General features: G+C 43.0%; 1 protein-coding gene and 1 long non-coding RNA gene across 4 annotated transcripts in view; one reads left to right on the forward strand and one right to left on the reverse strand.

The window, feature by feature from the left end:
- Nucleotides 1-13,954, reverse strand: part of LOC115857170 (uncharacterized) — a 231,411-nt gene that overhangs the window by 14,575 nt on the left and 202,882 nt on the right. The window lies entirely within an intron of this gene.
- Nucleotides 10,589-13,954, forward strand: part of PDE5A (phosphodiesterase 5A) — a 139,377-nt gene continuing 136,011 nt past the window's right edge. Inside the window, exon 1 of one of the 3 annotated variants that reach the window (XM_060298993.1) lies at nt 10,589-11,012. In XM_060298993.1, the coding sequence (XP_060154976.1) occupies nt 10,891-11,012 (122 nt within the window). In that variant the 5' untranslated portion in view covers nt 10,589-10,890. Of the gene's footprint in view, nt 11,013-11,427; nt 11,616-11,853; nt 12,518-13,954 lie in introns of those variants that run through there. The other 2 variants (XM_030863963.3, XM_060298994.1) reach the window with 2 other exon arrangements.

Genomic DNA, 13,954 nt, shown 5'->3' on the forward strand with positions numbered 1-13,954 from the left:
AATAAATGATTACTGAGCCCTATTATGTTCCTAGGGATATAAATATGAATACAAGGTCCTGGGGTGTTCAACTAAGACTAGCATGAATAAGACACAGGGCCTGCCCTCCAGAAGCTCATGTCTTGATGTGGAAATAAATTTCAAGTAGAGGATTACAATACAGGGCAATGGTTGAGCAGGTGCTATGAGAATACTTAAGAGGTATACCTAAATGAGCCTTGGGTGGGAAGTGGGACCCGTAGAGGGCCTGGGAGTGTGAGTTTCCTGGAGAACTTAATCTCTAAATTAAATCCAGAGGGAACAGTAGGAGTTACCCAGAAGCCAAAGGGAGCAAATTTCAGCCTCTTGCAAAGTCCTGGGAAAGTGAGAATATGCTACATTTTAAAGAAATGTGGCACTGGTGCTTCTAGAATAAACCAGGTTCAGATCACAAATGGCTTTATATGTCCCACTGAGAAGACTGTCCTCTATCCAGAGGATAATGGGGAAACACTAAAATGTTTTAAGAGGGAAGTGACTCCATCAGGCTTACACTTTGGAAAGATCACTCTGCCTGCAACGTGGAGAATGCATGGCTTCAAGGATAGAAGACAGGAAGTGGGCTGGAGAAAAGGGGATGGATTTAAGAGTCATGATGTATGATCAATCTTCAGGACTCCGTGATTGTTGGAAAAAGAGAAAATTACGAAATGATTTATTTACACCAAAAAGGTGACTTCAGAGAATAGATTTGGAGTCAGTTTTGAAACTGACTGTGCTGGATTTGAATAGATGGAGTAAGGAGTTTAATAGAAAGGAGAGGGCTAGAAATCCCTTCATGTAGCTATTCTCCAGGTAAGAACTATTGAGCTCTAACTGTGTGCTGGGCACTCTGACTACTAAAGTATATTTATTATATCCCATAATGGAACAAGTCTATGTGAGCCATTGTTACTACTGTTACAGAGAAGGAAACTGAGGCATTGGGCAGTCACACAGCTGGCAAACAGGGTTGTGTAAATTTCCAATCCGGACGACAAAAAGCAGTGTCACTACTTTATAAACATTTCTCATTTTACCAAAAAGAAAAAATGTGTTTCCCACCAGATCATAGATGAAGTAATTTTGGCTATTTAAAATACACAAAAAAACAGGGCTTCCCTGGTGGCGCCTTGGTTAAGAATCCGCCCGCCAATGCAGGGGACACGGGTTCGAGCCCTGGTCCAGGAGGATCCCACATGCCACGGAACAACTAAGCCCGTGCGCCACAACTACTGAGCCTGTGCTCTAGAGCCCGCGAGCCACAACTACTGAGCCCACATGCCACAACTACTGAAGCCCTCGCGCCTAGAGCCCGTGCTCCGCAACGAGAAGCCACCGCAATGAGAAGCCTGGGCACCGCAACCAAGAGTGGCTCCTGCTCACCACAACTAGAGAAAAGCCCGCATACAGCAACGAAGACCCAACACAGCCAAAAATAAAATAAATAAATTTATTTTTAAAAAACATAGTAAAATATACAAAAAAACAAATTCACTCTCAGCATAAAATAAAGACACCAAAATAATGTCACTGGTGAAGAGATGCAAAAAGTCTAATGCAGACTCTGAAAGCATTCAAAGAGGAATTTCCCAAAATGTTTTGAGCAATGGCAACACAGTTTATAAAAACATATGGCTGGGCTTCCCTGGTGGCACAGTGGTTAAGAATCTGCCTGCCAATGCAGGGGACACAGGTTCGAGCCCCTGTCCGGGATGATCCCACATGCCGCAGAGCAACTAAGCCCGTGCGCCACAACTACTGAGCCTGTGCTCTGGACCCCGCGAGCTACAACTACTGAGCCCGCGTGCCACAACTACTGAAGCCCGTGCACCTAGAACCCATGCTCTGCAACAAGAGAAGCCACCGCAATGAGAAGCCCATGCACCACAAGGAAGGGTAGCCCCCGATCACTGCAACTAGAGAAAGCCTGCGCCCAGGAACGAAGACCCAATGCAGCCAAAGATAAATAAATAAATAAATATTAGAAAAAAACAACATATGGCCTTCCAAGGTAACTATTGCAAAGAGAAAATCACTTGCATTGAGCAATTCTAGAGTTTTAAGACATTATTGAAATGTTTTTCAGGTTCCCAGACCTAATATGAAAGAAATTTTGCAGGCTTTACTCTCATGTTGGAATATCTTGCACAATACTTCTAATATATGCACCACCTCAGTGATTTCGTTGGCAGAGAAGAATGAAAACAAACTGAAGGAATTGGGGCCTGTTCTGTGGAGTATCTCCTTCTTTCGACTGATTTACTGATTACTCTTCTTGGAAGTGCTATTATTTAAAGACAACATTTTATGTAAGCATAGCTGGAAATTTTATCCTAGAATTTCCAAATATTATGACTGCATGTTATCACCTTTAAATATACTTTTCATTTCCCTATAAGAAAGGAATGGGAAAATTGAGTCACTGTGACTATATCTATCAATAAAAGGACTGAACTTCTAGCTTCATCTAGATCTCTGTACAACCTTTGTTTATTTAAAAAATGGAGTATTTTCAAGGCATGTATCAAAGTGGAGTGAAAATTTTTGTACACCTTAAGTATCCCTAATTTGGCGGTCTTGTTTGAGTTTTAATTGATTTTACCAAATTGTAAAATGTTGATTTTTGTTTTCAAAGAATTGAGTCAAAGAAGTTTATCCAAAAGTTACTCCTAAAAGATGAATGTTATCTCCAGTCATGAGGTTCTTTCTTTTTCTCTGGCATAATAATTAAGTCACACTTTTCCTTATATATTTGGAAAGAGGCAGGCTTCACAATGGTGTCTACGCAGCCATCTGAGATTTTTTAAATGAGGCTGAGCACCAACTAAAAAGTTTTTATCTATAACTTATAAAGGAAAGACAAATGATTCTCTAGGCTAGAATCAAGATCAACAAACCTGTATCTCTTGGCTTTCTTTTAAAAATACACATTTTTGTTCCTTTAACCTTCAAAGAGTTTATTTTAAATGACCTACTTTTAAACTGGTTTTTAGTTAAGTGTGTCACACCTGGATACAGTTAACTTAAAAGTGTTTCACTCCTTGCTATTTCTTTCTAAACTAATTATTTTATTTTTAGTCATTCTGACTAGCACAGGATATTTTCTCTAGGGAATGAAATCTTTTCTTTAGTAGGAAAGTGGATGAAAAAAATATAGAGTTGTTCTGGATGTAGGTGTTTTAGGTTATTTCATGTTTCTGTGAATGGTTAATATTATATATCAATTAAAACGACATCATTCCTCTGTTTTAACATATTCTCCATATGCAGGTGAAAGGGCAGTGAGGAACCTCCAGGTTCCCCTCTAGGGAAAAAGTCCACAGAAGTTTTTCATCATGAATCCATCTGTGTTGCATCCCTCTGTCAGGAAAGTGTGTCTAGTATCTGTCCAAAATCTCTCCTGTTTTAATGTAAGTCCATTTCCTCTATGTGTGACCTTCCTTGATATGAAGAACAGCTGCTTGCCATCGTCTGTGTAATGTCTTTTCACATGGATCAGCCTTTGTATATCAAAGTGAATTCTTGGCTGTTTCAAGAGGCTTGGGTAGAAAACCCTATGTTTGATTTGAGGGGAAAATGCTGTGTACTGACTGGAATCATGGCACTGCACTATAACACAGTTTTATCATTCATCGGTTGGCTCTGTCTTTGAAATTGAGAATTATGGTCTGATTTAAATTCACGCATTTAAAATATTAGGCTGAGCCCTACTGTGCAACAACTTGAAACATGTGCTCCAACACTGTCCTCAGAAAACTGCTATATCACATGAGCCTATTGCTGCTAAGAATAAGCTGATCTTATTAAGTGTGATACGACTTCTAAAGACCACTAAAAGCAATAACCCTTCCCCAGAGATCAACTGCTGACATATTTGCATACATACAATAAGCAAAAGTACTGCCAAAGTACTCTAAGAAAAATCCCACATTTCTTTTTAAATTGACCCAGCAAATATCTACTGAACACATGCTATGTCCCAATCATGGTGCTTTATTATATAATATTATTCTAGTTGGATTCCTGAGGGGGCCTCCACGACCCCCTCATCCTGCTGTTTACACCCTGGTATGATCCCCTCCCCTTATGTGAGGGCAAAACCTTGACTTGCTTCTTTCAACTGAAAAAAAGGTACAACCTGAGAGTTGAGAGTTATGTTTTATTTGGTGGCCTTACTGAGGACTATATCCCAGGATACACCCTCTCAAACAGCTCTGAGGAACTATCCCATAGATGTAAGGGAGGAACCAGGACATAGAAGAGTTTCTGCTGGGAAACAAAACAAAACAACAACAAAAAAACCCCCATGTAGTTGAACATCAAAAGACTACTGCTAACTAATCACATACACACACAAAACAACAACAACAAAAAACAGACAAAACTCAGACATTTCATCTTAATGATTTTTAGTGCTTTTCTATTTATGGGAAGATGCAAGAGTCTGGGCTCACAGAAATTGTTCCTTTGTTATGCATCTTAACTATCAATATCTAGGGCCAGTATCCTGCTTTTCTCCATCCTGTATTCCCCTCTGGGCACACTGTTGAGGCAGCTGCAGTGGCTGATGGCTTGATGGCAGGCAACATTCATTGTTTACTGAAATGGCAGGGAACTTTTTTTTGTCCACATTTCCAACAAATAGAATATGGCAAAGGTATGTATGTATTTATGTGATTATGGGTATGTGACTGTTCGATTACATTATTATAAGCTTATACTGCCCATCTTGGTGGAGGCTGCCTCCCTTGCTGGCTTTGAGGAAGCAACTGGCCATGTTGGGAAAATCCGTGTGGCAAGGCACTGACAGTGGCTTTGAGAAGCAGAGATTGGCCTCCAACCAATAACCTGTAAAGGTCTTCAGCCAGAATCCAGCAAGAAAAAGAATTTCTCAGTTCTACAATCACAAGAAATTGAATTCTGCCAAGAGCCTGAGTGATCTTAGCTGAGGATCCTTCTCCAGTTGAGCCTCGGATGAGACTGAAGCTCTGGCTGATACCCCGACTGCCTTGTGAGACACTTCTGAGCAGAGGATCCAGCTTAACCAACCTAGACTCCTAATTCACAGAAACAGAGGTAACAAACGTGTGTCGCTTTAAGCCACTAATGCTGTGGTAATATCATTGCATAGCAATAAATAATGAAGAGCTCCTCAGTCTTTGTCCTTCTTGACCTTGAAATCTTTGAAGCATACAGGCCAGTTATTTTGTAGAATTTCTCAATCTAGGTGTGTTTTATGTAAATCCCTCAATCTCATCCTCATGATTAGATTCATGATTTTGGCAGTAATGACACAGAAGTAACATTGTGTCCTTCTCAGGATATTCTATTAAAAGGTGTACACTGTTGGTTTGTCCCAGTATGAGTGATAATAAATCGAATCACTTGGTTAAAGAGACATCCACAAGGTCTCTCTGTTGTAAAGATACTATTTTTCCACAGTAAGTAATAAGAAACCTGTGAGGAGATACTTTCATTTTATTTTATTTTACTTATTTTTTATTTTTTATTGGAGTGTAATTGATTTACAATGTTGTGTTAGTTTCTGCTGTACAGCAAAGTGAATCAGTTATACGTATACATATATCCACTCTTTTTAAGATTCTTTTCCCATATAGGTCATTACTGAGTATTAAGCAGAGTTCCCTGTGCTATACAGTAGGTCCTTATTAGTTATCTATTTTATATATAGTAGTGTGTATATGTCAATCCCAATCTCCCAGTTTATCCCTTCCCGCCTTACCCCCGGTAACCATAAGTTTGTTTTATACATCTGTAACTCTATTTCTGTTTTGTAGATAAGTTCATTTGTACTGTTTTTTTTAGATCCCACATATAAGTGATATCATATGATATTTGTCTTTCTCTAGAAGTCTGACTTACTTCACTCAGTATGACAATCTCTAGGTCCATCCATGTTGCTGCAAATGACATTATTTTGTTCTTTTTTGTGGCTGAGTTATATTCCATTGTATATATGTACCACATCTTTATCCATTCCTCTGTTTTTGGGCATTTAGGTTGCTTCCATGTCCTGGCTATTGTAAATAGTGCTGCATTGAACACTGGGGTGCATGTATATTTTCAAATTATGGTTTTCTCCAGATATATGCCCAGGAGTGGGATTGCTGGATCATATGGTAGCTCTGTTTTTAGTTTTTTTAGTAACCTCCATACTGTTCTCCATAATGGTTGTACCAATTTACATCCCCACCAACAGCGTAGGAGGGTTCCCTTTTCTCCACACCCTCTCCAGCATTTGTGTGTAGACTTTTTGATGATGGCCATTCTGACTGGTGTGAAGTGATACCTCATTGTAGTTCTGATTTGCATTTCTCTAATGATTAGTGACGTTCAGCATCTTTTCATGTGTTAGCCATCTGTATGTCTTCTTTGGAGAAATGTCTATTTAGGTCTTCCACCCATTTTTGGATTGGGTTGTTTGTTTTTGTGATATTGAGCTGCATGAGCTGTTTGTATAATTAGGAGATCAATCCCTTGTCAGTCACTTCGTTTGCAAATATTTTCTCCCCGTCTGTGGGCTATCTTTTTGTTTTGTTTATGGTTTCCTTTGCTGTTCAAAAGCTTTTAAGTTTAATTACGTCCCATTTGTTTATTTTTGTTTTCATTTTCATTAGTCTAGAAGGTGGATCAAAAAAGATCTTGCTGCAATTTATGTCAAAGAGTGTTCTGCCTATGTTTTTCTCTAAGAGTTTTATAGTATCTGGTGTTATATTTAGATCTTTAATCCACTTTGAGTTTCTTTTTGGGTATGGTGTTAGGGAGTGTCCTACTTTCATTCTTTTACGTGTAGCTGTCCAGTATTCCCAGCACCACTTTTTGAAGTGACTGTCTTTTCTCCATTATATATTCTTGCCTCCTTTGTCATAGATTAGGTGACCATGGGTGTGTGGGTTTATTGCTGGACTTTCTCTCCTGTTCCACTGATCTATATTTCTGTTTTTGTGCCAGTACCATACTGTTTTAATTACTGTAGCTTTGTAGTATAGTCTGAAGTCAGGGAGTCTGATTCCTCCAGCTCCATTTTTCTTTCTCAAGATTGCTTTGGCTGTTTGGGGTCTTTTGTGTTTCCATACAAATTGTAAAAATTTTTGTTCTAATTCTGTGAAAAATGCTATTGGTAATTTGATAGGGATTGCATTGAATCTGTAGCTTGCTCTGGGTAGTATAGTCATTTTGACAATATCGATTCTTATGTGAGGAAATACTTTAAGCTATGTAGATATCCCACCCATCATCACAGTCTCATTAATTAGTTTTAGCAACTATTAATAATTTTCTAATTACTTGATTCCTTTTATATTTATTAGTTGGCATTCTACTGTAAGGAACATTCCTTTCTCTTCTATTTATTTGCTTATCTAGTTTTTTATTTATATCAGTATGGAATCACAGTTTCTTATTTTAGTCAATGGTTTAAAATTTGCTGCTATCAGTATATATTTTGATATTCCAATTGCTTCAGACTTGTACATTGGAAGCCCCTTTCATATACGTCCTCTGTTCTGATATGTTGGTATCATTTTTAAGTCTTTCTTATTTTCTGTCAAAACAAGATTTTCCAGGCATATTTTGTACTTTCCCTGTCACAAACCTGGAATCTTTTCTCCAAAGACTCCTGGTTTCTTTTAAAGTGAAGAGTGGTATTTAGAAACCAAAATCTGGGACTAAGTGTACTCATAGTCACATGAATGTCATTGCTTCTAGTATCTCTCAGTGACAGTGGAATATATACTGAGATAAGTTTATTAAAATATGTGCAAGACATGTACACTAAAAACTATAAGACATTGCTGGGAGAAATTTAAAAGATCAGAATAAATGGATAAATATACTATGTTAACAGATTCTAGGACTCAGTGTTATTAAGATGTCAATTATGAAGATGTCTTCTGCTTAGCATCTCACAAGGCTGCAATCAATTTATTGGCTGGGATCATGGTGTCATCTGAAGCTTGACTGGGGAAATATCTGCTTCTGCACTCACTCCAGTTGTTGGTGGCATTCAGTTCCTTGCCTTTATAAGAGTGAGGAATTCATTTTTCTTTCTGGATAGAGCTCCTTGTAGGCAGTCAGCTGGAGGCTGCCCACAGCTCTTAAAAGCTGCCTGCATTTCCTTGTCATGTGGGATTTCCCCACATGACACATGCACACACACACACACACACACACACACACACACACATTTAATTTTTAACCTCCAATTCCATTTCAACACCACAATGTACCTTCTAAGCTTCCTGTTCAACAATGGGAAACCTAGATCCCATTATATGTGCAAATATATTTACTCAATTTTTTCAAGCCTGGAACATATAGGTTTGCTGCAAGGAAACAGAAGATATTATGTGGTATTTGAAAAAAAAAGGCAGGGAAGATGTCATGACTTTTATAATTTGTGTTCTCTTTTTTGGAAAAGGAATTTGATCATCTGTGGTTTTGTTTGTTTTTTCTAGTTGTTTGAATAAAACCTTTAGCAGTAGAGGTCAGTAAAAATCATGCAGAACCTTGTAAGCCATGTTAGAGAGTTTGGGTTTTATTCAATGGGAATACATTGGAGGGCTTTCTGTTAAGTCATTGCATTTGTTGTAAGTAGCATTCACATCATTTTCCAAGTTATTTCCTGGTAATGTTTATTATTTACTCATTCTTCAACTTATTCTAAAACAAGATTTGAGATGGTTAGAGCAATCCATACCAAAAAGTTAGAACATACATAAAATAATGGGGCAAATTGGAATAAAGAATAAATGGAGCTGTAGAACAAAAGGCCAGGGTGAGGCCAGTTCAAAATATGCTTAACTTAAAGTACTTTAAAGTCACAAGAGGTATTGTTTTATCTGAGTTTTCTAGAGACTAGAACATTTTGAAATGCCTCATCCCCCATCCCTTGAGATATACTCACTCAGGTTAACAGGCCTCCACAGTAACCCTCAACCCAACATCTACACCACACAGAAATGAAACTCATGATGCGATAGTCCACGGATTGTTTGTCTTGCACAAACTTTTCGGAAGCCTTCCTGATTTCTGATAATTTAACCCTTTGAAGTTAGGAGAGAAAATGGACATTTGGATAATGCCTGTTAATTTAATCATGGTAGCCAGCCAAGGCAAGCAATTCAAGCCAAAAATCCACTCCATCTTTAGCAGGACGTAGAGTTTTAAATTATAATTGACCTCTTGAGAGGAGAAACGCATGGCTTTCCACAAGGAAAAACTGAGCACTTTTGTTCATGAGCACTGTAATCACTATCATAGTAACAAATTAGAAGAGAACTCCCATTTTAAAATCTGATATAATTTATTATACATTACTTCATTCTCTACTCCCTTGCTTGGTTTTTATTGGTTTGTGGCTACTTGCATACAACAATGAAGTTTCAAAGAAACTGAAGTTACAAAAGGACAATTATTTAATGCAGGAAGTATAAACCATTGCATTGGGGGATTGGAAGACATTTTTTAAAGTTCTCATATTATCTGTTTAATGATGTGTTTCTATGTGGTGAGTAATGTCTTACATTCTTGCCAAGAATATTTTGAAAGGAGTTTGTAAAAAGTATGTCAGCTAAATCACTTTTGGTATATCACTGCTAATGGTGTCATTCGCACGTTGTGAAACACAGCTCCAGTTTAATTTTGCCAAAAAAATTAGGTCATGGCAAAATACCATACTAAAACTGCACGGAGATGGGGATGAGGATAAAGCAAAGGAAGACACCAATTCTTTTTTGTAAAGCATGATAGGGATTGGACAAAACAGGGTAGTAAGGCTGAGCCCTTTTAAACAGATACTTTTTTCGTGGTGTGTGTGTATTAATTCCAGTTCAGTATAAATGATGAATTAACTTAAAATTGGGCTAACTGGCTGCTCTGATACCTGGGTAGTGCCCGTACTCTCGTTAACCTAATTGTACGGAGACGCCCTTGTTTTCTGACTTCATACACAAACCATCGTGATTATTGTATTTCAATCTACCTTTTTCTTTTTCCAGTCAGGAAAAGGGGCTTAATGCAAATTAAGCCTTTGATGAGAAGGCACTTAATTTATAATTATTATTGTTATTATTAACATTAAATCACGGGAATGGTTTTGTTGGAAGTTACCCACCAGGACCTGCAAATCTATTGAGGTGACACACGCCCCAACTCTCCTTACCCAGGAGTGGTCCTTGGCTGGGGCGCTTTGAGCCACTGCGCTGGTGGAGCTCCGAGGAAGGTGCGTCCCCGCTCCTCCGAGACCCATGCGCTGGGCTGGTGGAAAGCGAGGCGGGACAGTCATTGTTCTCCCAGGCCTGAGGAAAAGTGCCCGGGCTACCACCACCTCTCATTTTCGGGCGAAAATAACCCCAGCTACCGCTCTCTGGGCTTGGGATGGTTCTCCACAGCGCGACCTTCCCTTTCCTAGAGTGGGACGCCCAGCGAACACACCCAGAGTCACCTTTGCGCGCTCCTCTGGAGCCGGCTCGGCACACAGCGCACCCCAGCGGCCGCCTTGGCTTCCTTCTAGTCCTGGCCATTAGGCTTCCGGAGAGCTCGCCAGTCGCCGCCGCGGCCGCCTCGGAATCTTGGGACTGGAGAGACTGCGAGAGCCAGTCTCAGCCAGACCCCAGGGAAAGCGCGGGGCTGCTGCACCCCGCCACACCTGGGAGCGGTGAGGACCGGGAGAGGCGGGGCACGGCAGGAGGGTGGCCCGGTGCCTGAGCAGCTTCGCCGAAAGCCGGCCGGACTGGAGCAGGGCGAACGGGGAGGGTCTCGAGGCAGAGTCCAGCTCCTCCAAGGGAGGGACCCCAGCTGGGGTGGAAAACCAGCACCAGCAAGCCGCAGAGACGCGCCGCGCCGATCATGGAGCGGAGCGGCCCCGGCTCCGCGCGGCCGCAGCAGCAGTGGGACCAGGACTCGGTCGAAGCGTGGCTGGACGATCACTGGGACTTTACCTTCTCTTACTTTGTTAGGAAAGGCACCAGGTAAGAAGAGGACCCACGGAAGACCCTGCCGGGGCCTGGAGCGTGACCTGGGGCTGATCTCTCTCCCCTATTGAATTTTCCCCTTCGTTAACCATTAAACCGTCTCCACTCTCAGGCCCTTTGCTTTTGAAGTAGGGCCATGATCCTGTTACGGTGTAGAGACCTCGACTTTAAGGCCAGTACAGTCGAAAAACCGTCGGATTCGATCCAACTTGCTCACAAAGTTCAAATACAAAAATGAACGTGCCGACTCCCCCCCCCCCCGCCACACACACACACACACACACACACACACACACACACACACACACGCTGGCAGCCCCGGTATTCCCTGGGAGCAAGATTATTTTCATATATCTGCGCTCACAGGCCTTCCTCTAGCCCTTCTCTAGCCTCCTGGTTCCCCTAAAAATCCTTAGCGAAACCAAAACAGTTTTTAAGCCCCTTCCCTGCAGCTCCGGAAGCACCATTTCCAACGCGTTCCCTGTGGCTCCGCTCCTCCCCCGTCTCTCTTCGCCCCGGCCCTGGCGGGGCGGGGAAGCCAGGGTAGGGGCGAGACCACGAAGAAGCCCAAAGGCAGCAACATGCCGGAACCTTCCCAAAGTGAGTGCTGTCGCCTTTTGCCCCCTTCCAGTCCCCTGGTTGTTTCGCGCTCCCCTTTTCCTTCGCTTTTGCGCGCAAGGCGGCGCCGCCGAACGGGCTCCGCGGAGGAGTTCGTGGCGTGCACACAAAGGGCGGTGGGGAGGCGCGGCGGTGAGCGGACCCCGGCGGGTGACAGGTCCCGCGGCCCGAGGCGACCCCAGAGGCCAGCTCTTCCTGGTCCGGAGCCAAGCGCTGGGGCGCCTGCTGCGGAGGGCGGGGAGGAGGGAGCCTGTCCTTTGGGAGGCGGGGTCCTGTCCTTTGGGAGGCGGCTGCGCAGCGAGCAGTCGGGGCGCGCGTGGGAAACGTTCGCGGGAGACAGAGAGGAATTGAGGCTGAAGCCGAGGGGCTAGGAGGGTGGAACGGAGAGTGCGTGGCAGGCTGGTGCCCCGAAGCCGGAGGAGTTGGTGCGAAGCCGGGGCGCGGGCAAGGCTGCTGCGCTCGGACTCGGGCTGACTCCCAGACGCACCCCTTTGGAGAAGGGGCCCGAACCTCGCCGTCGCCGGCTCCCGGCAGCGGCCTTCGGGCAGCTGACGCTGGCCGCCTCGCCGGGAGGGAGACGCACGCGGGGCGGTGATGGTGAAAGGGCCGGCCGGGGCTGGGCGCTGGGCTCCCACTCGCCGGCGCACCGCTGCGACTCGGCCGGGCGTTCCCAGCCAGGGGCCGGTGCAGCGCGGGGCGAACGGGCGGCCGCGGGCGGTGGCGCGACCGCGGGGGCGGTAGGGGAGCCGGCTTCGAGTTACCGGCCTCACCTGGGCACGTCGTCGGCCCCCGGCGCCTCCTGCAGTCCAGGGTCCGTCGAGGCCGCCTGATCTGCACCTCCAACTCATCACGTTTGCTATGTTGCCTTTTGGGGACAAAACAAGGTACTTCCTTCAGCATCTCCCCGTCTTTCCCACTTTCCCCGGGGGCGCGGTGGGGGCCGGGTGCTGGGGGGTGGCACCCGGGTCACACCGGCGGGCGACGCTTCACTGAAAATGGACTCTATGAGATTTTTGTCTTCCTTTACTTTCCCGTGGATGTAATACTTTGAGGTCTTAGATGGGGCGCTTTTTAACTCTACGTCTTCTAACGAACGTTCGGAGTTGGTGTCGATTTGATCACTTTCGGAGGTTTTTAATAAGAGGCGGTGGCTTCGGCGCAAATCTTATCTCTTCTGTTTAATTACTCCGCCCTCCTTTTAAAATCCTGTTCGCCGCTTTCGCCTTCTATCAAAATCCTAAATCTGGAGCGACCAGAGGATAAACCCTGAATGGAAAGTGGTTTCTTTTAGAAGAGGACTTTTCTGCGAGTTTGGGGTGAGGCACTAAGACCATCTAGGTCTGGAAGTATCGATTTCTGGGAGCCAACAGTTTTTAGAGGTCACCTCCTCGTAGGCCATCTGTCCCCGGTTTGCTTTCACCCTTGCACACTTCCACTCTTCCGCCCTTAATGAACTATATAGCGCATAGAATGGAGAATGGGCAGGAGAACTGGGCTGATATTTTAAATGTGTAGGGGGATGTTCTTTAGAGATGTTCTTCAGGCAGATTATTAAGAAAGAACAAAATTACTTATTTTAAAATCAGAGTAAATGTCCTTTGTCTCCCCCCCCCCCCTTTTAAAGACATAAACTTGGGATTGTTTGGCGGTAGGTTTTAACTCATACGTAAAAACACTTCACTTTGAGAGCCTGCCAAAACTTTGAGTTACTTTTTTTTGGAAAATAAATTGAGTGAGTTAAGTTACATTTCTTTTCACATTACTTTTTTTCCCAAGTAGCATAGGATTAAAATCCCAGTTCTCAAAAGTACACTGCTTAGTGTAAAATTTAGACCTTCAGTTAGGGTTTTTATATTACAGTTGATGTTGACAAGAGGCTGAGCCCTTTCTGTGATATATATGTGTGTGTATACAATCTTGAGAGAAGAGTTTATGCTGAGTGTAAGCCGGAAAATGAAAGTGTAAGACATTCAAGAGTAGGGCAGGCCCTCAATTTTAGGAGTTACAAGGCGCTGAAAGTTGTCAGTGTGAAGAATATAATCTAAGTCTTATGCGTAGCCAGAGGTTTTTCAAGAAACAGTATTCCAGTTTGGGCTTATATTTGATGGCATTAACTGGAAACTTAAAATAAGAACCAGAGATTGGGCACTAGTTGATTATAAAAAGGCCAACCTGCTGAACACGGTGTGATTCACATGGTTGTGGTCAAATCTTATTACAGACACCTTAACTTTACAAGTAAGTCGTTTGTTTGTTTGCTTTAACAAGAAGATCACATTACTTTGCTTTTTTCCCTTTTGTTACACAATGTAAAAAATGAA

Source organism: Globicephala melas, chromosome 5 (assembly GCF_963455315.2).
Source record: "Globicephala melas chromosome 5, mGloMel1.2, whole genome shotgun sequence".
NCBI lineage: Eukaryota > Metazoa > Chordata > Mammalia > Artiodactyla > Delphinidae > Globicephala > Globicephala melas.